The sequence below is a fragment of the Antennarius striatus genome, chromosome 3 (assembly GCF_040054535.1).
Source record: "Antennarius striatus isolate MH-2024 chromosome 3, ASM4005453v1, whole genome shotgun sequence".
In the NCBI taxonomy this organism is placed as follows: domain Eukaryota; kingdom Metazoa; phylum Chordata; class Actinopteri; order Lophiiformes; family Antennariidae; genus Antennarius; species Antennarius striatus.
In genome coordinates, this window is record NC_090778.1 from 2,320,801 (window position 1) to 2,348,394 (window position 27,594).

The 27,594-nt window shown below is 42.3% G+C and overlaps 1 protein-coding gene across 1 annotated transcript; it reads left to right on the top strand.

Moving 5' to 3' along the window:
- The first annotated feature begins 1,722 nt into the window (after positions 1–1,722).
- Positions 1,723–27,594, top strand: slc4a5a (solute carrier family 4 member 5a). Its single transcript, XM_068310269.1, has 26 exons — positions 1,723–1,797; positions 4,652–4,710; positions 5,436–5,642; positions 7,401–7,530; positions 7,876–8,036; positions 9,629–9,781; positions 10,193–10,303; positions 11,014–11,069; positions 13,002–13,159; positions 13,260–13,347; positions 14,876–15,030; positions 15,194–15,325; positions 15,869–16,043; positions 16,716–16,849; positions 17,375–17,646; positions 18,954–18,988; positions 19,303–19,494; positions 21,453–21,566; positions 22,053–22,214; positions 22,308–22,486; positions 22,611–22,683; positions 23,541–23,609; positions 23,879–24,052; positions 24,316–24,489; positions 24,576–24,634; positions 26,750–27,594. The coding sequence occupies exons 2-26, from the start codon at positions 4,656–4,658 to the stop codon at positions 26,913–26,915; spliced, it is 3,384 nt and encodes a 1,127-aa protein (XP_068166370.1). The 5' UTR covers positions 1,723–1,797; positions 4,652–4,655; the 3' UTR covers positions 26,916–27,594.

A 27,594-nucleotide genomic window follows, 5' to 3' on the forward strand; every position in this document is an offset into this window, starting at 1 on the left:
AGGGTTAGGATTGGGGTTGGAGTTAGGGTTAGGGGTTAGGGTTAGAGTAGGGGTTAGGATTGGGATTGGAGTTGGAGTTGGAGTTAGGGTTAAGGGTTAGGGTTCCGGTTAGGGTTAGGATTGGGGTTGCGGTAAGGGGTGATGGTTGGGGTTAGAGTTAGGTTAGGGTTAGGGTTTGGGTTGGGGTTACGTTAAGTGTTAGGGCAAGTGTTGGGGTTAGGGTTAGGTTTATAGTAGGGGTTAGGGTTTATGGTTGGGGTTAAGGTTAAGAGTTGGGGTCAGGGTTAGGATTGGGGTTAGGGTTTATTGTTGAGATTAGAGTTACGGATAAGGGATAGGGTCACAGGTTAGGGTTGGGGTTAGGCTTTGGGGTTAGGGTTTGGGGTTAGAGCTAGTGTTGGGGTTAGAGTTAGGGCCAGAGTAGGGGTTAGGGTCAATGTTAGGATTGTGGTTAGAGTTAGGGTCAGAGTAGGGGTTAGGGTCAACGTTAGGATTGGGGTTATGGTTAGGGTCATGATTGGGGTTGGGGCTAGGGGTTGGGGTTAGGGTTAGGGGTTAGGGTTAGAGTTGGGGTTAGGGGTTATGGTTGGGGTTAAGGTTAAGGGTTGGGTTTGGGGTTGGAGTTAGGGTTAAGGTTAGGGTTAGGATTGGGGATTGGGTTAGGGGTTAGGGATTAGGTTTAAGGTACGGGTTACCATTGGGGTTAGGGTTAGGGATTATAATTGGGGTTAGGGTTAGATTTAGGGTTAGGGGTTAGGGTTAGGGGTTATGGTTGGGGTTAGGGTTGGAGTTAGGGTTAGGGGTTAGGGTTACGGTTAGGGTTAGGATTGGGGTTGGGGTTAGGGGCCAGGGGTTAGGATTAGGGTTAGGATTGTTTTTGGTGTTATTTTGGGGTTAATTCTAGTGTTGGGGTTAGGGTTGAGGTTAGAGTTAGAGGTTAGGTGTAAGGGATAGTCTTAGGGGTTAGGAGTTATGGTTGGGGTTAGGGGTGATGATTGGGGTTATGGTTAGTGTTGGTGTTACTGTTGGGGTTAGGGATAGGCCCACCTGTAAACTCTACCTCTTATCTACACGCTTACAGGCCCTGTATGTGTGTGTGTTTGTGTGTGTGTGTGTGTGTGTGTGTGTGTGTGTGTGTGTGTGTGTGTGTGTGTGTGTGTGTGTGTGTGTGTGTGTGTGTGTGTGTGTGTGTGTGTGTGTGTGTGTGTGTGTGTGTGTGTGTGTCACGACCCTATACACATACTGTATACATTCAGTTTGTTTAACATAGTCTAACACTAGAGCAGACAAATAATTTCTGTATTGGGAAAAAATGAAGTTGATTTAATCTACAAACAAACAGTCTCTCACATTCACCTGGAGGTTCTCCTGTATTCAAACTAAATAAGGGAATAAAAACGGTGAATCTTCAGGTCACATGAGGTCCGTCCTCTCCAAACCCAAAATCCATTTACTGACCGTGTGTTTTCACGCGCCACTTCCTGTAACTTCCCACCCGTTATTACTTTTTCCACCGTGCTATACAGTATATTGAGCTGCTGGAGCGCTATATCCAGAGGTTTCCTGTCCATATTCTGAAACGTCCTGCCTGGAGCTCTGCTCAGGCCTACTTTGGCTGGTATTGACCCAGTGAGAGGGAGACGGAACGACGGCCGGACAGACGGACTGAAGCAGATGGACAGGAGCCTTCCTCACTGGGTTTGGTCCAGTAGCCTGTTGGACGTTCACTGGGATGTTGGCGTCCAGGCGGCGGAGGCTCTTCCTACTCTCACTCACTCCAGCTGACGACTAATCCAGGTAGGACGTTTGTTTGTTTCCTGCTTTCTCTGCTTCAGTGATCGCTTTGCTTCAGTCACATCCTGTGTTTTTATTTTATGAGCCTGTTTTCAAGTGGTTAGTGTTTAGTTCCAGACAAACACATGTAAATGAGATAAATCTAGTCAATGATAAAGGGGAGCCTCCAACAGGGGCTTTAGAGGCTACTGATGTTCCAACAGCCTCTACAAGTAAAAGTGCTTCATCAATAAATGTTTTAAATAATCAGTGTGGAGATGTCCACGCGTATATTTGGTCCTTATACGTGTATAAGAACATATAAAGTTTGGGTTTATTAAAAAGAAGCCGGTCATAGGACACTACATAAAATTAACAAAACTAAACCTCACCGCTTCCTTACTGATATTCAATTCAGCTGCAAACAGCACAAAGACAATATATTTAAAAGTTGGATGAGATTAAACTCATTGATTTTGGTAAATATTTGCTAATTATGAATTTTATTTCAATCTCAAAAGCAATTTTAGAGCAAAAAATAAACCAGATAAAGATCCAGAAAGGACGGTTTGACTAATAAAACGCATGATTGATGACAAATAGCTGATATGAAAGGGAAACGACTCGATCAATCGTTATCACCCAAGTGTGTGTGTGTGTGTGTGTTTGTGTGTGTGTGTGTGTGTGTGTGTGTGCGTGCATACAAATGAGTACGGTAATCAGAGTAGTCACTGAAATCAGTCCACAAATAACTAGTAAGGAAAAAACATAGAAGTTCGATATGATTGATTATCAACATGATTGATCATCAACGTGATTGATTATCGATGTAATTGATGATCATGCCACACTGGTCTGTTTTGAACGTTAAATCCGACTCATTAGACATGACGCCCCTCTGTTGTGTGTAAACTGATCACGTGTGCAGATGACATCATCACAGACAGGAGTGTGTGTGTGTGTGTGTGTGTGTGTGTGTGTGTGTGTGTGTGTGTGTGTGTGTGTGTGTGTGTGTGTGTTCCTGCGTGTTGACGTCTCTATGAAGCCGTGCGAGGGTTTCTGTGCATAGGGGAGCCCATCGATCAGGGGGCGGGGGCCACAGCCTGCAGCTTTGGCTACGGCTGCCCACTGGGTGTGAAGGACACTGATGTGACAGCACTAATGACAGGCAGGATGCCAGATTACACAGACTCATAGCAGATAATCCGACTCGCTGGGCTCAATCCCACCTCACTCTTCTTATTCCTCAAACCTGGATTGTTTTTCAAGTGTCAGGACAAAAACCAAATTCTGTCCAGGAGGAGTCAAGAACAAAACTCCACACCCTATGATAGCATTTACTCAGTTCAGTTTGGCTCATATTATAATTACATTAGAGCACTTCTTATAAACTTTAGTTATTAAATGATCCGATAATGGAATTTATCTGTTAAGTGTCATGTGTCAAACTCAAGGCCCGGGGGCCAAATGTGGCCCACTGCATTATTTTATGTGGCCCGTGAGAGCGTAAAAGGTCAGAGTGTAAAAATTAATACATTATTTTCCGCACTATGAGGCACATCTAAAGGCCTTTAATTTTCTCATTTTCTCATACTGCAATGTGCCTTATATATGAAAAAAATGTAAAAATAGATCATTCATTGAAGATGAGTTCTCAGATGCGTTCTATAATCCAGTGTCTCTAATAGTAGATCAAAAGTGTGCTTTGACCAGAAACTACATTTCCCACAATGCAGTAATTCAGCCTATTTGAACAAAACCGTTTTGAACAAAGTTAATGTCCTAACTTGTGTCTGATGTTATTTTTTTTATTGATTGATAGTTTGATCCTTGATTGATGGAGTTCTGTGGGTTTAATAACCTGACAAATGAAAAGGATTTATGTTAGAACAGAGAAACAAACAAACATGTTTTCCTGTGTAACTGTAATGTTTGGAACTAGAATAAGTTATTTAACTTTAAGTAGAAATTTATACATTTATTTTACATTGACTTACATTTTTAAGTGTCCCATAGTTTGGCCCTTTGAGGACAGCCGTTATGCTGATGATGTGGCCCTCGTTGGAAATGAGTTTGAAATGAGTTTTCCCTCCAGCAGCAACACCTGAGTGATGTTTTCAGTCAAACTCTCTGCAGACCTGCTCATCATTAGACAGAAGCAGCATCTATGAACAAAATTAACATTAAAATGGGATTGACTGATGGGCTTAGGTGCATTCTGCAGCCATAAACAGCACTTTCAATTTAGGGTAATAGAGTGATTGCCATAGCAACACGTTCTGACAGGTAAATATTGATAAAATATCAATTTAAATATTTTAGGCTGCTACTGTTTACAGCTTTGGTTCACTTATGCATCTATCACATAATCACTTTAATCAAACACCTCTCCTCGTGGACACAAATCCCAGATGGAATCAAACCCACATTTACAGCAGATGACAGATTAAATGTAAATCCTGACACCCCCCCCCCCCCCGGCGGGAACATGCTGGTGTTTGCTGGTGGCATCGGGTGTGTGTGAATCGGTCCCACGTGTGACGAGTTATCTTCACGTTGGGTTTTAATTAAGCGTGTTCCCATTGATCGACGTGATTTTAATTATTTCCCCATTGATCGTGGGGTGACCCGGCCTGCAGGCCAGTGACCAGCCGCTGGCACACACGTGTGCACAAAAACACACATGACCACGTGTAAAGACATGAAATTGCATGTACAATAACACGACACACATACACACACACACACACACACACACACACACACACACACACACACACACACACACACACACACACACACACACACACACACACACACACACACACACACACACAGCCAAATGATTCTCTTCCATAATGATCTCATCTGTCTCCAGGAGGATGGAACATGGAGATCGAGGGATGGGTGTGTCTCATCTTCGTTATGAGGAAGAAGGTGAGTGTGTGTGTGTGTGTGTGTGTGTGTGTGTGTACGTGCATGCGTGCGTGCGTGCGTGCATGCGTGCGTGTGTGTGTGTGTTTGTATATGTGTGTTTCTCTTTCTGTGTCAGAATTTTCCTTGAAAGAACAGGAAATAGAAATGTAATGATGTACGATCCTCTGCTGATGTGACCTCTGACCTCTTCATTGTCTCCCGACCTGATCTGTGATGGACTCGTCCTCTTCGCTCTCTTTATGCTTTATGCTCATTGACCTTTTAGTTTCTGAATTCATGTGTGTGTGTGTGTGTGTGTGTGTGTGTGTGCGCATGTGTGTGTGTGTGTGTGTGTGTGTGTGTGTGTGTTTTAGATTTTCAGAAAAAAAGTGGTCTAACTGCACACTGTTTGGGAAAAAAACAAAAACTAAATTTTACTGTATACATAAAAATAAGATCAATGTTTTTCTAAAGTTTTCTTTACACAGTTGTCTTTACTTATATATACAGTATATACTGTATGTGTATATATATATATATATATATATATATATATATATATATATATATATATATATATATATATATATATATATATATATATATATAAGGTATATCAATACAAATATATCGTTACATGACACTTATCTCACCAATCAGCATTTATGTCACCCTGTGTCCCATGAGGCTTTGCTCCAGCCCACAAACCTGCATCAGGACCAGTAACGGTCTGTGTCTGTCCTCAGACCCCCAGTCCATCTACATCGGTGTCCCGGTGCCTCGAGGGTACCGGCGCAAACGCAGGCGACGGCGCTCCAGCCGTGAGAATGTGGACGTGGACAGGGACAGGCGCTTCGACCAGCACCGACACCAGGAGCCCTACAGAGACATCGATCTGGAGGAGGGGATGATGGACTCCACCGAGCAGAGCCTCCAGGGCGTCCACCGCACAGGTGAGACCGATGGCAAGGTTTGGGACGGCATCTCACAAGATCAGGGTAACGTGAGGCCAGAACGGCTCGTTTTGAGTCAGGATTCAAGAAATAGTTCTGTAGAGTTTAGTCTGTGCTTTTATTTCTACTGGGAAGTCAAATCTATAGGGGCCCAACACTGAACTGCAGGAGTGGCCCTTATGAACTCTACCCTCACCCTGCCCTGCCCTCCCCCAAGCACCTGAATACCTCTCTCTCTTTCTCTCCCCCCGCCACCTCAGGGACTGCGCACACGTCACTTCCCCTACAGGATTAGAGAGTGTATAGAGAAGTTTACCATCCCTTGTGTTTCGTCTAATAATTTGTGTTGTACTGCCTGTTGTACTGCCTGCTGTACTGCTTGTTGTACTTCCTGTTGCTCTGCCTGTGTTGTACTGCCTGCTGTACTGCCTGTTTACCGTGGGTCAGAGAGGACTGCAATTTCATCTGTACTGTATGTCGTGCATATATGGAACACTTGTGGTGTATGCAACACGTTTATTACACACAACCAGGGCCAGCGTTTAGCTTTTCATTTAAAAAGTAAGACGTGAACCAGTTCTCGTTTATCACCGTTTTGTTGCGCTCCTCTCACCTCATGCCTTAGATTTGATTTTGCCAACCTTCAGCGGCGTTAATGTGAGCAGCAGGGGACACGACCTGATTCACGTTGAAGCAACGAGGAGAACAACTCCGCTTTGAATCTCAAAGACGTTGGCAGGGCAACTTGTCCACATTGCTGAATTTCTATGGCGCACCAGTATCAGCACTAAAACCAGCATAGGTAACAGGAAAACAGAGAGTTATGTCATTTAAAAGTAATTGTAAATGTAAATTAAATAAAAACCAAAACCATCCTCCATTCATTCTATCTTTGTATCCTAGTCGTCCCCATCCCTGCTGCTCTACACAAACACATTCTCTGTTCTATACTTTTTTTTTTGCACATGTTTTGTGTTATTGACTCCACCATTGCTTGTCACTCAGAAAAAACAACATATAAATGGAGTTCACGCTCAATAAAGCTGGTCGATCTGCGTGACTCATCACGTGTAACTCGGTGCATGGCAGCACTGTGGTCAGCAAACTGCCCCCCCCTGCAGCATCCTCCATACGCATGGACACACACTCACCCTCCATACGGTCATGATTGCACAATAGACTCCTCATTGAATACCCATAATCGGTTATACATGATCTGGAGTTTGACTTCATGACTGCAATCAGCAGCGCTGTGGAAAGTGACAGGAATACTTTACAGCTGTGTGAGTGAAAAGGAAGTGGAGGATCAATAATGGATTAATTATTTCTATTCGTAATTGACAGGTCATATTTATCCATCAGTTAAAACTGTGCCTGGTAGAGAAGCTGGAAGCTGACGATGACGGTGCTCTGAGGACCAGTCCACCATTAAAACCATTAACTTACTGTGTTGAATGTGTTTTAGATCATTTTGATTGCATTTTAAATATCTACAATAATATAAGTGCGCACTATAAGGCGCACCTGAAAGCCTTTAATTTTCGCAAAAACCAACAGTGCACCTTATATATGCAATAGTTTTTTAAATAGGCCATTCATTGAAGGAGCCCCTTATAATCAGATGCGCCTTATAATCCAGTGCGCCTTATATACAAAAATGTTTTAGGATATAGCATTTATTGAAGGTGCACCTTATAGTCCAGAAAATACTGTAAGTATTAAAATAATGTGTGAAGCCTTCCATTTCCTTCCATCCAGTGTCTCCAGCAGCTGAGCGGCTGCGCTACATCCTGAGTGAGGATGATGACGTTCCCACGCCGACGCTCTTCACCGAGATGGACACTCTGCAGCGAGAAGGAGACGAGCTGGAGTGGAAGGAGTCGGCTAGGTGGGTGAGCACACCCACAAACACGAACACACGAAAAGAAACCATCACACAACGACACAATCACACACTGGAGGGAAAGAGAGAAGGATGAAGGAGGATACAGCGATAAAAAATAAGACAGGATTGTTATTCTGAAACCATCACTGCATTTGATCTATAAGTTTCCCACAAAACACACAAACTGAGATTAAATATTTTTTTTGCCAAACATCTGAGTTCAAAACTCCTTAAAGCGGTTCTTTCACATCAGAACGTTGAGTCGTTCTGAGAGCTGTCAGCTCGAACCACAGAACAACAGATGTGTGTTCCTCACCCGTCACTCTGCTGTTTGTTCCCCGTCTCCAGGTGGGTGAAGTTTGAAGAGAAGGTGGAGGAGGGAGGAGAGAGGTGGAGCAAACCACACGTCTCCACGCTGTCGCTGCACAGCCTGTTTGAGCTCAGGACGTGTCTCCAGACAGGGACCGTCCTGCTGGACCTGGATGGATACTCCCTGCCTCAGATCGTTGGTGAGACGCTTGAGTCCATCTTATCATGTATTCTTTCAACATGTGCATCATTTAAATAGAATACAAAATATTTAATTAATCTCACAGGAAATGTCAGCGTAAAGAAGTATGACAGACAAATGAAAAGGCATAAATATCCCCAGACACTTCCAAATAAAGGGAGAGCACAGCGTCAGTCATTAAAGTCGTATTATTATCGTCATCATCGCGGCTGACAGACAGTGAAGGTGTTCATTATAATCTTCATCACAGCAGGAGGAGAACCTTCCAGCTGGGCAGAACAGGCCTGTCTCCACAGACGCTCCTCAGTTCACGGCGTGTGTGTGTGTGTGTGTGTCAGATCGTTCATGAGATCATCCTCCGTTTGCATACACAAGAGACGTACAGTAAATATATAGACTGTGTTTATATATATATATATATATATATATATATATATATACACACGCATACATACAGTTTATATATATATTATATATACAGTATTTATAGTTTATATTATATATACTATAAATACATATAGAAGACAAATATACAGTAAATATATAAACTGTGTGTATACAGTTAATATATATTTATAAACATACACAAGACACATATGCACTTATATATACTGTAAATATATAGAATGTGTGTGTATACTGTATATATACTACAGATGCATACACAAGTCTCTTATATACTGTATACTGTAAATGTATAGACCTTGTGTGTGCGTCTATATAGTCTTCATATATACTGCATTTTTTCTATATATATGTGCACAAAACGTATGCTGTTCATACAGTATATACTGTATATACACTGTAAATACAGTGTATATATATATACAGTACGTATATACACACACTCAGTATATATGTATAGACTCAGTAAAGATAGACATAGATAGATATAAATATATAAATATATATACATATATACATATATATATACATATATACATACACAGCACAGCACATATACACTATGTGTGTGTATATATACTGTATATACAGTATATACAGTATATATACACATAAATCTATCTATCTATCTATCTATCTATCTATCTATCTATCTATCTATCTATCTATCTATCTATCTATCTATCTATCTATCTATCTATCTATCTATCTATCTATCTATTTGCATTTATACATGTATGAAATGTTACAACTCTTGCGTGACACACAACTACCACAGATTCTCCCACAAAGCAGAATGTGTGCGTTTGTATGCAGTGATCAATAAATCATTTAAAAGCCATTAGAAATAGTGAACAGCAGCTAAACTTCCACAGATTGAGGCAGCCATCGGTGGTTTGAATAGAGGTTCCATGTAGGTAGAATTTCTTTAACATATAGCTCTTATAATCTTGAATTGTTTAAAATACTTTTAAACCACTAAAACCACAACTACATTACACATTAGTTTTCAATTTTTAGTCCAATGTGTACTTAAAGTGAATTTGCATTTAATACTTTGTGAAGTATGAACATCATCCTGAACTGCTCTACACTAGCAGCACCCAGCCATGTATTCTCTGTAAGGCTGAATATTTCTACACATTGGATTCCAAGGTTAAATCTTCTGAACGTGTCTTTTCCCAGATGACATCATTGAGAGGCAGGTGGAGGAAGGCGTGTTGTCTCCTGAGCTGAGAGAGAAGATCACCTTCGTCCTGCTGAGAAAACATCGACATCAGACCAAGAAGCCGATCCACCGCTCGCTCGCTGACATCGGCAAATCCAGCTCTTCTACCAGTGAGTGTCCAATCAGAAACGATCATCTGGCTAGTAAACAACGCTGCTATGGCCTCTAGAAGAGTTTACTGACCTCCAGCACAGACGAAGTGATCATAATCAGGTCAGACCCTGTTGGAACAGGAAAGGACTGTCGCCCTGACATATAGCCATTTCCTGTCGTTATCTGTGATTGGTCCACTGTGATCGTACATCTTACAGTCACGTCCATCTTAGACTTCCGTGGTAAATGAATGGACTCAGTCAACAAGACTCATATCCTTCACAGGGGATACATTAAAGATTGACGAGTTCATTACCATTGTCGCATTTCCTCATCTCCTCCAGGCAGGCCTCAGATTGCTGGATAAATCACAACCCATTACCGCTCCGTTACTGTTTGTCTTCTTTCTATTTCCTTTCCTTTGCCAGGTCGGAATGTGGGGTCGCGGGGCGTGTCGGGTTTGGGGTCGTCGACCAACTTTAATCGATCCACGGAGGACCTCCAGTTGAAGCAGCAGTCTGCCAGCTACGGTCGCCTTCGTGAGTGTCTGTGGATCCACAGTCTGTGGATCTCACTTCTGTAGATGCTCATTATGTCCACAAACATCTTACTTTCGATCTATAAAAATAAGTTTCACTAGTTTCATCATTTTCTTGTTGGACAGAAGATTCTCAGACATGACATGACAACATGAGACATGACAACACTCAATATCAACCCATCAGCTTTGACACACACTGCATCTGAGTCCTTTCACTGTTGAAGGGTCTTAACAAGACATTTGATTTAAAAAAAACCTCATATATCATATATATATATATATATATATATATATATATATATATATATTAATCTGTTTAGTCTTCTTTACTCAACGACTGGCATTCATCTGTAAACTGATCCATTCATACCAAGAATGTTGGACTCAGCTGACGGTGAATACCTTAAAAATAAGGTGGCAGCATTCTCAGCAGGACACCAAGATAGACTCAGATAGACTCTATTCACCAATTTATCTCAACACAAAAACAGACGTTGGTGTCTGATATTGATTTTGAGGAGTTATCAAAGTCTACTGTCATTAAAGTGTTTCCTCCTGTTGGGGTAAAATACCCTGTTACAGGTTATTGCTTCACCTTGTTCTCTGATTAAATTTAACGTGACAGTTGATCCTTATTTGAGTGGATGATATTTTGAAATCTGTAAAATACGGTGTTTATGATGTAGACATCTTCTTGTTTGTCACCAGGTCATGCCCAAAGCAGGAGCATGAATGACATCGCAGATACTCCGAGCACAGACCAGGTACTCATTTCAGTCTTCTGTTCATCTGTTTACGATCTTAAAAGAACCTTGAAAAGACAGTTCAGTCATCCTCCACTCACACTGAGGTTGATGGAAAGTTGGATGGAAGGTTTTCAGTTGACTAAACGTTCCAGGAGAAGCAACATCATGCGAGTGCCACTGCATTCTGCCTGGAGAAGATGGAGTTTGGTTTTAAAATTACGCAAAGAAGTTTGAAGTCCCAAACTGATCGGAAAAAATGTTATTTACATCCTTTTTTAAAACGAAATCACCACTGCAGCCTCTAAGCTTAACGAAGTCATACGATCGAGCTCTTAATGCGCTGCTAAATGAAAACTTTCCATCAATATGGGGGTTAATGCACTGGATCTTCCTGTTTGGGTTAACTGTTAATTTAAATCTTGCTTTGTGGTATTGAATTATGCAGAATACAAAGAAGATCACAATCAAAATCAATCTTTCCTCCAAATAAGTTTTTTTTAAAAAATTGTACAGGGTTTTATTTTTATTCTTCTGTGATGGTAAAATTCATATTCTGACCTTTTTATCATAAAAATATCTCTGTCTGTACATGGAAGCTATCTCCAGTTAGTATCCTCTGCGTATCTACCAGTCACATGTCTCAGGTGTTGAAGTATCATCAATATTTCATTACAACTGCATCTGAAGATGACAGCTAGCGATGGAGGAAGCGTGCAAACACATAAGTCACTGCTTTATTGGGCTGAAGCTATAATGTGTGTTAAACACAGTGACTTGTGTTGGGACCAACGTCAGGTTGTTCATGTTGTGACTGAGCGTCATTCAGATATCCTCTACGCACAAAGAGAGTGTCTTTACAAGTGTGTGATGTGAGTTATGAACTTTGAGTACTGGTTCTGAGTGGTCCAGCCTTCACCAGGCTGATCAACAATGCACAAGTGATAATTTATTAACGTGTGCGTGTGTCAGTGTGAGTGTCAATACTGAGCTGGCATCAGGAGAACATGGATCTCATTTGCCAGTCCATGTGATTATCCCTCACATGGAGCTTTGGGATGCTGCTTGTCATTACTAAGTGTTATTGTACTGCCATCCAATTTCCTGAAACACCTTCAGGGGCAGTCATTGTTGTCTCTGTCTGTGTGTGTTTTGCCTCTCTTCAGGTTCAACGCTCATGGGAAAACACAAGGTTGCAAATATCAGCTGCTTCATAGATACTCTACCCGAAAAAATCTGGCAGGTTTAGAGAGACTGTTAACACATAATGTGTGATATTGTAATTATCCCTGTTGAAGTTTCAGCTAGCAATTATAGCACTGATAATTTATTTGTCCAATTATGTTCTCAATCAGTCAATCTTTGTATAGCGATGGTTATGAAGAAAGAACAGTCCATGTTTGTTTTGTTAAAACAATTAATTTTATTATTTATTAACTTGTTGTCATATGTTAGATGGTTGTTTGGTTTATTTGTTTGTTTGTTGGTTGGTTGGTTGGTTGGTTGTTTCGGTGGGTTAGGTTAAGTTAGGTTGGGTTGGGCTTGGTTAGGTTAGGTTAGCTTAGTTTAGGTTAGGGTAGGTTAGGTTAGGTTGGGTTAGGTTAGGTTAGGTTAGGTTTGGTTAGGTTGGGTTAGGTTAGGTTAGTTTAGGTTAGGTTAGGTTGGGTTAGGTTAGGTTAGGTTAGGTTAGGTTAGGTTAGGTTAGGTTAGGTTAGGTTAGGTTAGGTTAGGTTGGATCGGGTTGGGTTTGGTTGGGTTGGGCTAAGTTGGTTTGGGTCGGATTGAGTTGGTTTGGGTGCCGTATTTTGAAAGAACTACCAGACAGATTTAATAAAAACTTGGATGGATGGAGTTCAGGTATCAAATTCTGGCGTTGACACAGATAACGGAATGCATCCAGTAAAGATGGCATCCTACCATGTCCCACTGTGATCTCTGTCTTTACCTCTGCAGCTAAAAAATAAATTCATGAAGAAGATTCCCAGAGATGCTGAGGCTTCTAATGTGTTGGTGGGTGAAGTGGATTTCCTCAACAAACCCTTTGTAGCCTTTGTCCGCCTGGCCCAAGCGACTACACTGGGGGGTCTGACTGAAGTCCCTGTTCCTACAAGGTGAAATGCCCTGGAATACATTTCTGCTCTTCACAAAGCTCTTTTTGTCACCCACCTGAAATCCTAACACATGCCTCACCATTGTCTCATCACTGTACAGATTCCTGTTTATTCTCTTGGGGCCTCAAGGAAAAGCCAAGTCCTATAATGAGATTGGCCGAGCCATAGCAACGTTAATGGTGGATGATGTAAGTGTCTGTCATTGCATTTGAAAATGTTTCTGTGACCGTCTGTCTTGAGTATACAGCACATGCTAATAGTATCTCAGTGAACATGGAGTCACATTCTGTACAGGCTGTGAGCTGGAGCTGAACTGAACATGGCCTGTGGTTAGGCCTGCTGGTAAAACGAGATATATTCATACTGTGTCATAATTACATCTGGAAAGGATTAAGAATCAGTCAGGAGCAGGGTTTCCACGGCGATAATGAGTTACTATAGGTTGCTAATTGGGAGACGCTCATCACAATTTTAACTCTTTCCTATACCACTAAGCATGTGTGATGTGTGATATTTTCGAAGCAGGAGCAGAGAATCTTCAGTATAAATCTTCAGTACCCACTTATTCCGCCATTGCGGATCGCAGAGTTGCTGGAGCTAGCAGATTTGGGGCGTGAGGCAGGGTATACTCCAGGGGCGACGCCAGTACACCACAGAGCCACATGAAGTACATACAAACGTGCACGCACACAATCAAACCTACAGGCAATTTGGGACCGGCCAATTCACCTGAAGCGCATGTTTTTAGAGGTGGGGGGAAGCCGAAGAACCCGGACAGAAACCACGCAGACACATGCAAACTCCGGACAGAGCGGGACTCGAACCCAGAATTACCCTGATGTGCGAAGACAGCACTACCAAGATTAAAACCAGTCATACACAAAAGTACTACCACTAGCAATAAGTGAAGAAACACTCATCATATCTTTACTTGCTGAAAATCTTTGGTTGGTCCATCATAACGTGGCAATTAGATACCAGTCAAATCCTTGATAGATAGGTAGAGAGACAGAGAGACAGACAGACAGACAGACAGACAGACAGACAGACAGACAGACAGACAGACAGACAGGCAGGCAGGCAGGCAGGCAGGCAGGCAGACAGACAGACAGACAGACAGACAGACAGACAGACAGACAGACAGACAGACAGGCAGGCAGACAGACAGACAGACAGACAGACAGACAGACAGACAGACAGAGTTAAGTTGGTCTAGAAACATGACCTGGGCTCAGATAAATTCAGTGACCACAGACCAAAATTTGAAAATATTTGCTTGGGAGAAAAATCAATAAAGGTACCACAACTCACAGACTGGAAATAAACCTTTCTGTCTTCTAGTGTGTGCCGATGCCTTCTGCGTGTGCTCTTTTTGGTTTACAGTCAATGACAGGGTCTCTCTGCGGCAGTGGCCATTAATAAAACTAAAAATGGACCAGTGCCCAAGTCATTACCAATCCCAATCTGTCTGCATTTCACTGTTCTGCACTTGACTCTGTGTTTTAAGGACATCGTTACTGATCGACATCCATTTCTTAATGTATTCCAAATGGGGACAACATGTCAATAAAGCTTCCAGAGTTCATGCTAACAAGTCTCCAAAGGCCACTGGAAATGACAGGAAATCTAAGTCAGATCCCAGTTGTTATGAGCCGTACATACTGATCTGTGTGCTGTGATTCATATGGTGGAACCCTGTCCCTTTACCCCCTCCAGCTCTTCAGTGATGTCGCCTACAAGGCCAGAGATCGGGAGGACCTCATCGCAGGTATAGATGAGTTTCTGGATGAGGTGATTGTGCTTCCGCCTGGAGAATGGGATCCCAAAATTCGCATTGAGCCGCCCAAGAAAGTCACTTCTGCTGACAAAAGGTTGGAGTTTCACCCTTCATCACCAGTATTCATTAAGCTCTCGGCTTCTATTCTCTTTAGCTGACGGATCGTGTTTTACTAAACGCTGTAGAGGCTGACTTTTATGATAATGAATCAATGAGTTTAAACCAAAAATACAGCGTTTGGTTGCATTTTCCCCTAGGAAATCCGTGTTTTCCTTAAATGAGCTGGGCCAGATGAATGGTACAGCAGGAGGAGGAGGAGGAGGCCTGGATCAGGATGAAGCAATGCCAGAACAACATGAACTTGGAGAGGAGTTGGCCTTCACTGGACGGTACGCCGTCCAAGCGACATGGCAACATTTGGATCAGACCAATCTGGACTCTGGCATGTGTAAAGCAGATTGGAACATAAATTGATCAACAGTGAGAAAAAAAGTGAAATAGTTTGGGTACAAATCCCACCCCCTAAAACATGCAAATGCTTCCTAATGAGGACTCTGCTGGAAAAATAAATGGGATTGGATTGGTGCTATAGCCTGGCAGCTTCAGCTGCAGCTAAAACACCACAAACAATCTGATCCAATGTCCAGCAGGAACCGTAGCGCTGCTGCGTTAGCACATAGCACACAAGAACTTCTATAGAGAACAATTTCTGATAGTGACTTGGTTTCGACATTGAGCTTTTATTGCTTTTTTAAGCAGCGCTCCCTTTTTTTAGAGTTGTATTTTTTGTGGAAATTGTGAAAAAGAAAAAAAACAATTTGGATTTAACAGTGTGAAGGACCTAAAAAAACAATGCAGAAGCTATTTAAAGACACTTAAATAAGACAGTTGTGTCTCCCTGTAATGTTTCATTGCTGTTACCCCCACACCAGGTTCTGTGGCGGTCTCTGGCTGGACATAAAACGGAAAGTACCGTGGATACCCAGTGACTTCTACGAGGGTTTCCACATCCAGTCCATATCCGCCGTTCTCTTCATCTACCTGGGCTGCATCACCAACGCCATCACCTTCGGGGGCCTTCTGGGAGACGCTACGGACAACTACCAGGTAGGACCAGTGTCACGAAACTGTTTGTTTGAGTATGGACAAAACTATTCGTCACAGAAAACCTGATATTTAAAGGAGTAGTTCAGTGTGGTCTGTGTTCGGTACCACAGACACACAGATGAGCTGAGGCTCTGGACTCCTTGAAAACATTTAACATTAGACTTAACATTAGAGTTTTATGGTGTGTTTGAATTTGTTTTATCTCTTATGCAAAACACTTCATACCTGTTCCACTTTTTTTTTGTATGCATGAACACTCCTTGATTATTTGTCTGTGGTGCACAGATGTGTTTCGTGCCACAGCATGCCCATGGTAGATTATTATTAAATCACATTCAGGTTGAACAGGGCTTGAAGGTCTACAGTAAACCAATTATAAAAGCAGACAGCAGCAGTAGATTAAAACTAACCAGCGTCAGCACACAAAGTGTCATTTGCATGTTATATTTATTAGGTAGATGAAAAAATATTTACAGTTTTTGCAAAGCTGGGGTGTCACAATGAGTAGTATTGTGTAACTTTTTAGTTTTGTTTGTCTCAAACCAAATATCATTTCACGACGTCATCGACTATCGTTCGTCACTGCTATTTTCGCTGCATTTCCATTTCCCGTCCTCCTGCCTTCCTCCTCCTCCTCCTCCTCCTCATCCTTGTATCTTCCTCCTCCAACAGGGAGTGATGGAGAGCTTCCTGGGTACCGCTCTGGCCGGCTCTGTCTTCTGCCTCTTCGGAGGTCAGCCCCTCATCATCCTCAGCTCCACCGGACCCATACTCATCTTTGAAAAACTCCTTTTTGAATTCAGCAAGTGAGTTTCTTCCGAGTCAAATGGCTGCGCAGCAGACCGGCTGCGGCGGCGTATTAGTCAATCAAGAGGATTATCTGGTAATCCCATTGTAGGAGAAAGCACAAGTCAATCTCTGGCTGCTCATCACATGACCTCTCCTCTTGATTCTGTGCGTGATTTCCATTCAACTCCAGCCGGGGGGAAGACATTTGTTTAAAATGCGTTTCATGCAGCAGCTTTCAAAGGGTCTGTGTCACCGAGGGAACAAAAGGGTTGATTTCACATTGATTTTCTGGCCTTTTGATCCAGATGAAAGTGGGAGAGTCTAATTGTGATATTTAGCCTCAAATCCAATCAAAGCACAAACCGTGACACATACAGATAGCAAAGTCAATGTACCAGCGATGACTGGACCAAATTGAGACACTCCAAACTGAAGTTCATGAATATGGAATCATATATGTGAGAAAGTGCAGTAGTGAATATCTGTAGATGATTGACCTTCATCTGTGTGATTCTTCACTGACCCCCCCCACACACCCAAAGGAGTAACGGTGTCGATTACATGGAGCTCCGTCTGTGGATCGGCATCCACTCCTGCCTGCAGTGTTTAATCCTGGTCGCCACGGACGCCAGCTACATCATCAAGTACATGACGCGCTTCACCGAGGAGGGCTTCTCCAGCCTCATCTCCTTCATCTTCATCTCTGACGCCATCAAGAAAATGGTGGGCTCCTTCAAATACTACCCCATCAACACGGACTTCAAACCCGACTACATCACCACCTACAAGTGTGAATGTCTGGCCCCGGACCCGGGTGAGTTCACCCTTCATCTCTCAGAAGAGACTCAAACCGCAAGGAGACCCTTCCTCAGACCAAAGTTTAATTTAATTACAGAAAATAATTTGGAAATACGACTTAATTTTAGTGGAATCTTGCGATTAAACATGACAACCAACAAGGACGGCCTCAAAAAACACTCATTTTGACCTTTCCACAGGTGAAAGGTCTTCAGTACCAGGTTACTGTATCCTCATCGGAAAGGTTCAGTCACACAAAAGCAGGCAATGTTAGCAATGACTGAAGACAATACAGCAGTATGGCTTGATGAAAACACACTAGAGATCAAGTTAAGGAACATTACATTTATCAGATTAGGTATGATTTTTTTGTTTTTGTTTTGTTATTAATGAAATTACGATTTAAAGCTTCTGCAAGTTTAATTTTTTGCAAATGAGTTGCCACTAGCTGTGCCAGGGTGTCGTTCCAAATGCTAAAAAATTCTCAGTAATTTAAAGACGTAATAGAAAATAAGAGAAAACCACAGGTTTGACCTTTAAGAGGAGAATTAATATCCTGTCTAACAGTTGGGTTTCCTACCAGTTGAATCCGGAGCCTCTGATGATACGAGATAATTTGTCTTTTTGGAATAAAGCATCCACTAACAGGGTTCTGTTTATGGAGAGAGTTTTATACAGTTTACAGGAGTTCATTTAATTTTAAATAAGTACCCATTTAGGTCTTATATGTAGTGCTGGGTTAAATCCAGCTTAAGACATTTGGTAATTTAAATTTCTACAAGTATAATATATGTTTTGTTTCCATCAGTTGAGCTCTGAACTCAATTGCTCAACAAGATGAAATATCAGACACATAAAGTGTGTTTGAGCTTATTTTGACTAAGTTGAGAAGTTTCTATGAGCTTCTACAATAATGAATTATATCTCATTGGTATTGACAGTAATGACCTGAGGCGATGGAGGTGTTGCTCAGCTCCTTCAATTGTTCCTTAAATTAAATTTCTACACCTTCATAATCCCCACGTGTTCTCTATTCCGTTTATTGTGTGTGTGTTCTGCTGTGTGATTGGCAGTCTGCAGACATTGATTTCTGTAACTGATTTGTCTTTTGTTTGTTTTTGCCATGCAACAAACAATTTGGCCGCCTTTTTTTGCAAGTGAGTGTCTCATTTTGGGTCTGCATTGGGGTTTTTTTGAGTGTCCAGCAGCTGGAATCTGATTATATAATGGCCCCTTTTGTTTTTCTCCTCGCCCCTTCTCTATTCTCCCCCTTTCTCTCTCCCATTCAACAACCAGTGGCTGCAATGATCTTCAATGGTTTAGTCCCACTGCCAGATAACAGCTCTGCTGTCTCTGGGGTAAGTACCTGTTTCCATACCTGTTCTGCCTCCACTCTGCGCTGTTTTCCAGTTCAGTGTTTACAGATGATCATGTTCAGCCTGTGTGTTACAAGGACTCCTTAACATCCCCCTGACAACATTGCTATTATCAGCTCCGTCTGGCGCGGACGTCTCCCCAGTTTCTTCCCCCTGTATGTTTATTACCATCCATCTTATCATTTCCCTCTGCAGAATAAAACCCCAAGGCAATTTTCACCGTCCATGTTTGCATTTCCATTCTATCATTCTCAAATTACTGCTCCTCTTCCTCCTGGTCTCTTCCTCCATCCCAGTTGAATGTGACAGCTCTGGACTGGAGCCAGCTGAGCAAGAAGGAGTGTCTGACCTACGGAGGCTCTCTGGTGGGAAAGTCCTGCAAGTACGTCCCTGACCTGGCCCTCATGTCCTTCATCCTCTTCTTCGGCACCTACACCATGACGGTCACCCTGAAGAAGTTCAAGTTCAGCCGCTACTTCCCCACCAAGGTGACCCGCCTGTCTCCAGCCCCACTAATAATCACAATAAAGAGGTCTCATCCTCGGCATCATCCACCTGTCTTCAGCCCCCACTGAAAACCACTGTGACTACCACAGTACCACAGTACCTGCTATTACTATTACTATTACTACTGCTATTACTACTACTACTGCTATCACCACTACTATTACTGCTAGTATTACTACTATTACTACTACTATTACTACTACTGTTATTACTACTACTACTATTACTACTGTTACTACTACTATTACGACTACTACTACTACTATTAATACTACTACTACTACTATTACTATTACTCCTACTACTATTACTATTACTATTACTACTACTATTACTATTACTCCTATACTATTACTGTTACTATCACTACTACTATTACTACTTTTACTACTACTATTACTACTAGTACTACTACTAGTAGTAGTAGTAGTGCTATTACTATTACTACTACGACTAATATTACTACTGCTGCTAGTATTACTACTACTATGACTACTTCTACTACTACAAATATTACTACTACTACTACTATTACTTCTACTATTACTATTACTACTACTATTACTACTACTACTATTACTACTACTACTATTATTATTACTACTATTATTACAACTACAACTATGACTACTTCTACTACTACAAATATTACTACTACTACTATTACTTCTACTATTACTATTACTACTACTATTACACTACTACTATTACAACTACTACTACTACTACTTTTATTACTATTAGTACTATTACAACAACAACTACTACTACTACTACTACTACTACTACTACTACTACTACTATTACTACTACTACTACTACTACTACTACTACTACCACTACAGGAATCCCCACCACATCTCCATTCACTGAGAGACAGTTACAAGGTACTGAATGAAGTCATATGTTGGATATTGCATGTCTGTGAGACAGACAGGCAGACAGACAGACAGACAGACAGACAGACAGACAGACAGACAGACAGGCAGGCAGGCAGACAGACAGACAGACAGACAGACAGGCAGGCAGGCAGACAGACAGACAGACAGACAGACAGACAGGCAGACAGACAGACACAGACAGACAGACAGACAGACAGACAGACAGGCAGGCAGGCAGGCAGGCAGGCAGATAAAAAATCCCTAATGTATCAAAAGCCATCACTTCAGGGCACAGAAGACATTTTGTAAATAAAATACAAAAATAAAAATAAAATAAAATAAAATATTAAACACCGAAAATCTTACTCCAAATCCTACGCACAGAATTAACCAGAGTTCAAAGAAATTTAAAAAAATACAATGACAAAAGTCTCTACCTTCAGTTCTTCTCTGTGATGTGTGGAAGGTTTGGGGTTAACAGTCAACAGATTTGGGTTCTCCTACAGAGATGACTTTTTGCAGGAGATGGACAGGATGGATGGACCCCTCCCCACATCACCTCCCACTTTAGTAATAACAATGACAGATAGCAGTCCGTAGACAGAAGGTCAGAATGTTGAGATAACCACAGGAATGAGCCAGACGGTCATGTTCCAGTCAGGACCTGACCTTCATGAAGACTCTGAAGCAACATGTAGAGACTGTCACACCAAAATACTGCATTTGCATTTCAGCAACAACTAAGCAAAAGGAAATGTTACCCTTGGATGACTTTTAGGTTTGTCCAAAAGCCTTTCTTTGACTTTTAAATCATGCCATGTTTGGATTCCCATTTTCCAGCTGGCAGGATTCTCTCTTTGTGGTGCCAAAGGTCAAATGTGACGGAACCTGAATAATCAAACAGGTTAAAAAAACTGACCTCTACGTTTCACAGACAAACAGGAGTCTGCTGAAGTCAGACACAGGCCGTGTTTCTGTATTTATGGGTTGTTCAATTCTGCTTTCAGTCCAGCTCAAGAAAAACTTTCTGTTTTGTTCTTGTCTGTCTGCGTCATAAGCTGAGGAAACTCATCAGTGACTTCTCCATCTTCATGTCCATCATGACGTTTGTGGGGCTCGACATGCTGATGGGACTCAAAACCCCCAAGCTCATTGTTCCCACCGAATTTAAGGTGCAGCAACTTTGTCTTTTTCCCCATTAGAAATAAAGTTGTGACTTCCCTTCTGTTCTAACAGAGCGTGAGTGAGTCCGAGAGCGTGAGTTAATGCAAACCACGGTCCTACATAGTAATTGCTTTCATTTACATCATTGTTTTACCATTTTCTTGCTTATTCTTGAAAGAAATAGTTCAAAATTTTGAAAAAATTCACTTTCTTTTCCTGGAATTTACTGAGAAAATCATGTCTTCTTATAAATCATGTCTCTCCATGAATTATTACGCTGCAGCCAGGAGACATTTCTTTTATTTGAGCTTAAACACTTTAAATGGATAAATGGTCAATTTAATTCTATCCAGAAGAGAAAAAAACAAGAAAAAAAAAATCCATTTATAGCAGCATAAAATCCGCAGCTGATTTTTTTAGTCTGTCAGATCTGTGGCTGCTCCAATAAAACGGACGGCTATAACCGACACCTCCCTCTCCCAATCTCCCACCAGCCAACCAGGTCGGATCGTGGCTGGCTGGTGATGCCGTTCGGTAAAAACCCGTGGTGGATTTACGTGGCCAGCTTCGTCCCCGCCCTCCTCGTCACCATCCTCATCTTCATGGACCAGCAGATCAGTGCAGTTATAGTGAACCGCAAGGAAAACAAACTGAAGGTACTGGTGCTACTGGGATGGAGGACTTCCCACAAGCTTCGTTTGTCTTAGTCTCGTGTTAAATCAATCGTCTCGTCTGGTTTTACCTGACAGAAAGGCTGCGGCTATCACCTGGATCTGTTCTGGGTGGGCATCCTGATGGTCACCTGCTCCTTCATGGGTTTGCCCTGGTACGTCGCCGCGACCGTCATCTCCATCGCTCACATCGACTCGTTGAAGATGGAGAGCGAGTCCAGCGCTCCGGGGGAGCAGCCCCAGTTCCTGGGGGTCAGGTGAAGTGGACATAGAAACAAGCCTTGTAACGTAATCCTTAATCCTCCGGCATTAGTCTTTTTTATTAGAAGTACAGAGAAGTTGTGTGGATCTGACTTCATGTCATCCATATCCAATCCACAGAGAACAAAGAATCACTGGCATTTTGGTGTTTGCTCTCACCGGAGTCTCCATCTTCCTCGCTCCGGTACTGAAGGTGTGAAGAACGCAACCTCACGTGTTTGTTGTCCAGCATTAACACACATGATTTATTCTGCATGCTGTTCTTCAGTAATGATGATGCACAGCTTCACTACATTGCAGATATTTAGTAGGTAGTCACATGATATCATACTCACATTCTATTGGCTGACTGCATCCGGAAGTGCGCTGCGTTCCGTGAGTCTCAGAACGCAGCGCACTTCCATGGTTTTAAGAAACAGTAAGGGTGCTTTAAACAATCTGTATGAGTGTGGGGAAAAGATGGTTTAATATCAGTATGAGGTGGGTTGATAAACATTTAAATTACTGTAAATAATAAAATAAATAGTTTGTCACTATATTGCGGAATATTGTTTTTTGCGGGCGGTTCCTGGAACGTATTTACCGTGAGTAACGAGGGATTACTGTACGTCACAATTAAAAAATACTTTCAAAGTGTTAAGGACATTATGCCGGTGCACCGTGGAGCAGTTTGCACGAATCTGAACATAAATTTAGTACCAAGTAAGTCTTTGTGACGTAGAGATATTACATATTAGTTCTGTTCTGTTTCACCATGGCTGCCTGACAACCAGAGACGGTTAAATCCAGCCGTGTGATTGGTTGATGAGTCACGTTATGTAAAGAAATGAGATAAAATGAAGAGTGATCTTCAGAAAAATTACAAAATTATGGAATAAAAAGTGACATTTAAAAAGGTAACTTTAAAAAGAAAACGATGGAATAAATCAGTGGTAGAGGCCTCAGTTGATTTTTGACTCTTGTATTGATTCAACACTTCAGGACTTCCTGTATTTTTATTCTAACTACACCTACATGATGTGAGAACATGTTGTCTTCTTTCCGCTGCAGTTCATCCCCATGCCTGTGCTGTACGGCGTCTTCCTCTACATGGGTGTCGCTTCCCTCAGCGGCATCCAGGTATGTTCTGTTCCAGCTGCTGCTTCTCATAATGAATGGGCGGCTCTAGTTGAATTACTTATTGCCTTTCTGACAGCATGCAGAAATAGAATACATGAACAGCACCTGTGGGTTTCAGAGCTGTATTCATGACCTTCATCTACAGTAATAATTAGAGTTTCAGATGCATTTAGATGAGTTGAAACCTGTAACCTGGAGCTGTGTGAGGAGTTATAGGAAGAACTTGTGCCTTTACATCTAATCTTCCCTTCACTCCCTTTCATCACCAGTTCTGGGATCGGATCAAGCTGTACATGATGCCATCCAAACACCAGCCGGACTTCTCATACCTTCGCCATGTTCCCCTGAGGAGGGTGCACCTTTTCACGCTGGTCCAGATCACATGTCTGGCTGTGCTCTGGATTCTCAAATCCACCTTCTTGGCCATCATCTTCCCCGTGATGGTACGTGTTAACAAACATCAGAGTCAGAACCCTTTTTAATACAAGATTTTGACATGAATAATCTCATATAATCTGGTAGCAAAATGCATAAAATCAAGGCTTTTTCCAGACATCCAGGACACTTCAAAGGTGCACCAATAACCTCTCCTGCAAAAATCCAATCTAATCTTTTCAAAATCAGAAAAGCCACATATGAGATGAATGTTAAATGAGACTTGAAATGTGTTCTGCATGTCGGTGCATGTCGGTGTTCATCCTTTCAGATCCTAGGGCTGATGGGAGTCCGGAAGATGCTGGACATGGTTTTCTCCCAGCATGACCTGGCGTGGTTGGACGACCTCCTGCCTGAGAAAGAGAAGAAGAAGAAGGACGACGATAAGAAGAAGGGCAAGGAGAAAGACAAGAAGAAGCCCAAGTTAGACGACAGTGATGAGGAGGTAGGGAAGTTAAAGCTCTGCTGCCCCCTACTGGGGTGATGGTTCACGTGCGATGGTGCCAATCTGTCTGTGTTGTGTGTCTGCAGGACAAAGTTCACTCCTACTCCAACCACTCCCCCAGCTCCGAGTCGGATGTGGACCGCAGGTACTGTGTCCTTAAGCTGCACATCCCCTACAGAGATCTCATCTATCCTGACGCCATGCAGTCCCAGTGGGGTGCCCATTGTCAGGCTGCGTCCACACACAGACCCCACACTAAATAAATTTTCTAAAAAGAAAGGGCCACTTCACTTAAGTTACTAAAAGGGAGTAAAAGAGACGTTTTCCTTTTTATTTTTCCTAGTTGCCCCTTAGGTTTGAAATTCCACAGGTAACAAACGATAGCATGGAAAGTCTTTGCACCGTTTTTGTTGTGAACCTTTCTATTTGTCTGTGTAAGTTCTCAGTCATCTCAGTCATCCAGGTCATGGTTATCCAAAAGCTGTTTAAGTCAATCCACTGGACGTTAAGAAAGTTCTTGAAGACATTTCGTCTCTCATCCAAGAGACTTCTTCAGTTGAAGAAGAAGTCTCTTGGATGAGAGATGAACATCATTAACGTCCAGTGGATTGACTTAAACAGCTTTTGGAGAACCTTTCTATTGGAATTGGAGTGAGCAGATATTGACTTTCCATTTATGGCTAAACCGTTCCTTCATGATGAAAGATATACCATAAATGTGACCAGAACCACAACCTCCGAGATACTCCAAGAGTGGAAGTGATGAGAGTTGGTTTGGTTAGATTTAGATCACAAGCTCCTTCTAGAAACAGTAGAATAATAACCCACATAGAACCCAGCAGGGTTCAGTGTGTGTTTCTTCTTCAGGAAGTACTGACGAGTAGTATTGAAAACTTGAACAACTGAAATTCAAACTTTCTGCGTAATAAGATATGACTGGGGGTAATACATTTAGGGACGCTGGTATTTGGTCCAGAACTACTTTAACCTTTGAGTTCAACATCTGCCAAACGGTAGACACAGTAGTGTAAAAGGACTTCTTAATTATTATGTTTTGGTTCTGTTTAGTGTGTTTGTTTGCTTCCAGGTTCATTTGATAAAATATGGTTTATCGCTTCATCTTTATTCCTCATTCTCCTTTCCATGCACTTGAAGGCAATGCAGATGATTGTAATGTGTGTGAAGTGTATTCCTGTCGCTACTTTTCCTGTCGTGTGCTGAATGTCTTACAGCGCACACACCCTGTGAATTGTGATTGTTCATTGATGTGACTTCTATTGTGAAGGCAAATTACTGTGAGGTGACCTGAAACACCTGCTGTAGAGATCGATCCGTCTCAAAGCCACCGTTCAGCGGTCTGTGATCAATGAATCCAAAGAAATGAATGAAATCTGGTGTGATGATGACTTAGAGGACCATCTTCATGCAACAAGCATCTTTATGTTGGTTGTTTCTTTTTCCTCCATGTCCTTAGTGAACCCGTGATGATCACCCTGCATGTGAACCCTAGAGCGACCCCCAGCCTTTTGCCCACTGAACTCTGACCTCGACCTGCAGCGCTTTACATTTGAACGGGTCCGTGCTAATGAGACGATTTCTCAATACGATAAACATTTCACAATGCGAATTCAGTGTGACTGTGTTTCCTCTTTCCTTTGTGGAAGAGATTCAAAATTGCCCATCATGTCTGCATTGCTTTGAAAGAGGCATGGTTTGGAATTCACTTCTTTTGAATGAGTTGTGAGACGTTAGTCTAGAAAATTACCCTGAGAGCCTTTGTGCCCCGTTTGACAGCTTTTCTATCACCAAACCTGTCAGACTCACCCTTTCGCCAGAGCTGAACAATCCTACACATCATGCGTCCTACAAATTGCATGATCCTGCTGGCAATAGTTGTCACGGTAACAGGGGTTTTGAGTAATTCTTGTGGAATTATGTTGAAAAACAGCAAATCTGTAAGTTTAGAAAGGTGTAAATCAATTCCTCGACCTGCCCGTGTGTCCAGAGCAGCGCCAACATAGATAGACTCTATCGGAGTCTGTGAACCATCAAACCAACCAACCAAGAAACAAACAAACAAACAAAGTAGTCTCAAACTAACTCACTAAAACATCATCTCATTGTCAGTACTGTAAGTACCGATAATCATTTAGGAGTTATTTGTTTAATAAAACGTAGCCCACAACCTTAAGCTGAGCTCTTCTGCACATTGGTTTCTCCACCCTGGGCGTCATGGTAACTGGAGCTTGCCCTTCCCTAGCATCACCCTCCACCTGAAGATCTCCTGCCCCTCGTCTCCGGCCGCGCCCGTTGGTCGAGGTGTGCCCTGCTCCGTGCCCCAGGTGAAGATCCAGATGGAGTCGGACTACGACTCGGACGTGGACCACCCCCACCCCCGAGACATGAGCAGCGAGACGACACTATGAAGACGAGGCTGGACAGAGTTGCAGGGATCAGTGTGGGTACAGCTGACCCACGGACAGAACCGAGTGGATAGACGGACTCCTGAGGAGACTGATGATCCACCAACGTGACCAGAGACGTTTGACACTAGTGCATTTAAACCGAGAATACATTTATCTGTTTACTTGTGCATAAATAGCCATAAGAGAGAGAGAGAGAGAGAGAGAGAGAGAGAGAGAGAGAGAGAGAGAGAGAGAGAGAGAGTGCCTGTGTGTGTTTGACGTGGAAATATTGATCTCGTTACACAGCAGCTGTATTTTCTGATTCCTCCACCGACTTTGAACTCATGTGAAAATCAGTATCTTGTCAGAAGTCATTGTCCTGTAGCTTCTACACTGTCACCTCACTGACCAACAGGACTATGTAGCAGGTTTTGAAGCCACGTTTTCTCTGTCATGATCCGATGTTGTCCCCGATCCCAGAGATCCGGTTCCTCTCCCTGTTACCCTCGAGTTCAACGCTCCTCATGAACCTGGAGCAAAAAGAAACAACCAAAAAGTTCTGATGCTGCTGAAAAAAGAGCAATTCCTGATGCAGATGTAGCGTACAGGTTCACATGTGTGTGAGGACATGACGACATTCCATCACAACACTTCATAGATGCGACAAGAAAAGTGCGAACGATGTTAATAATGTTATACA

Coding starts and splice junctions, on each gene's coding strand:
- slc4a5a (XM_068310269.1), top strand. CDS start 4,656: ATGGAACATGGAGATCGAGGGATGGGTGTGTCTCATCTTCGTTATGAG. Junction 13,160..13,259: donor GAAGTCCCTGTTCCTACAAG/GTGAAATGCCCT, acceptor ATCACTGTACAG/ATTCCTGTTTATTCTCTTGG. Junction 22,215..22,307: donor GCAAGGAAAACAAACTGAAG/GTACTGGTGCTA, acceptor TTTACCTGACAG/AAAGGCTGCGGCTATCACCT.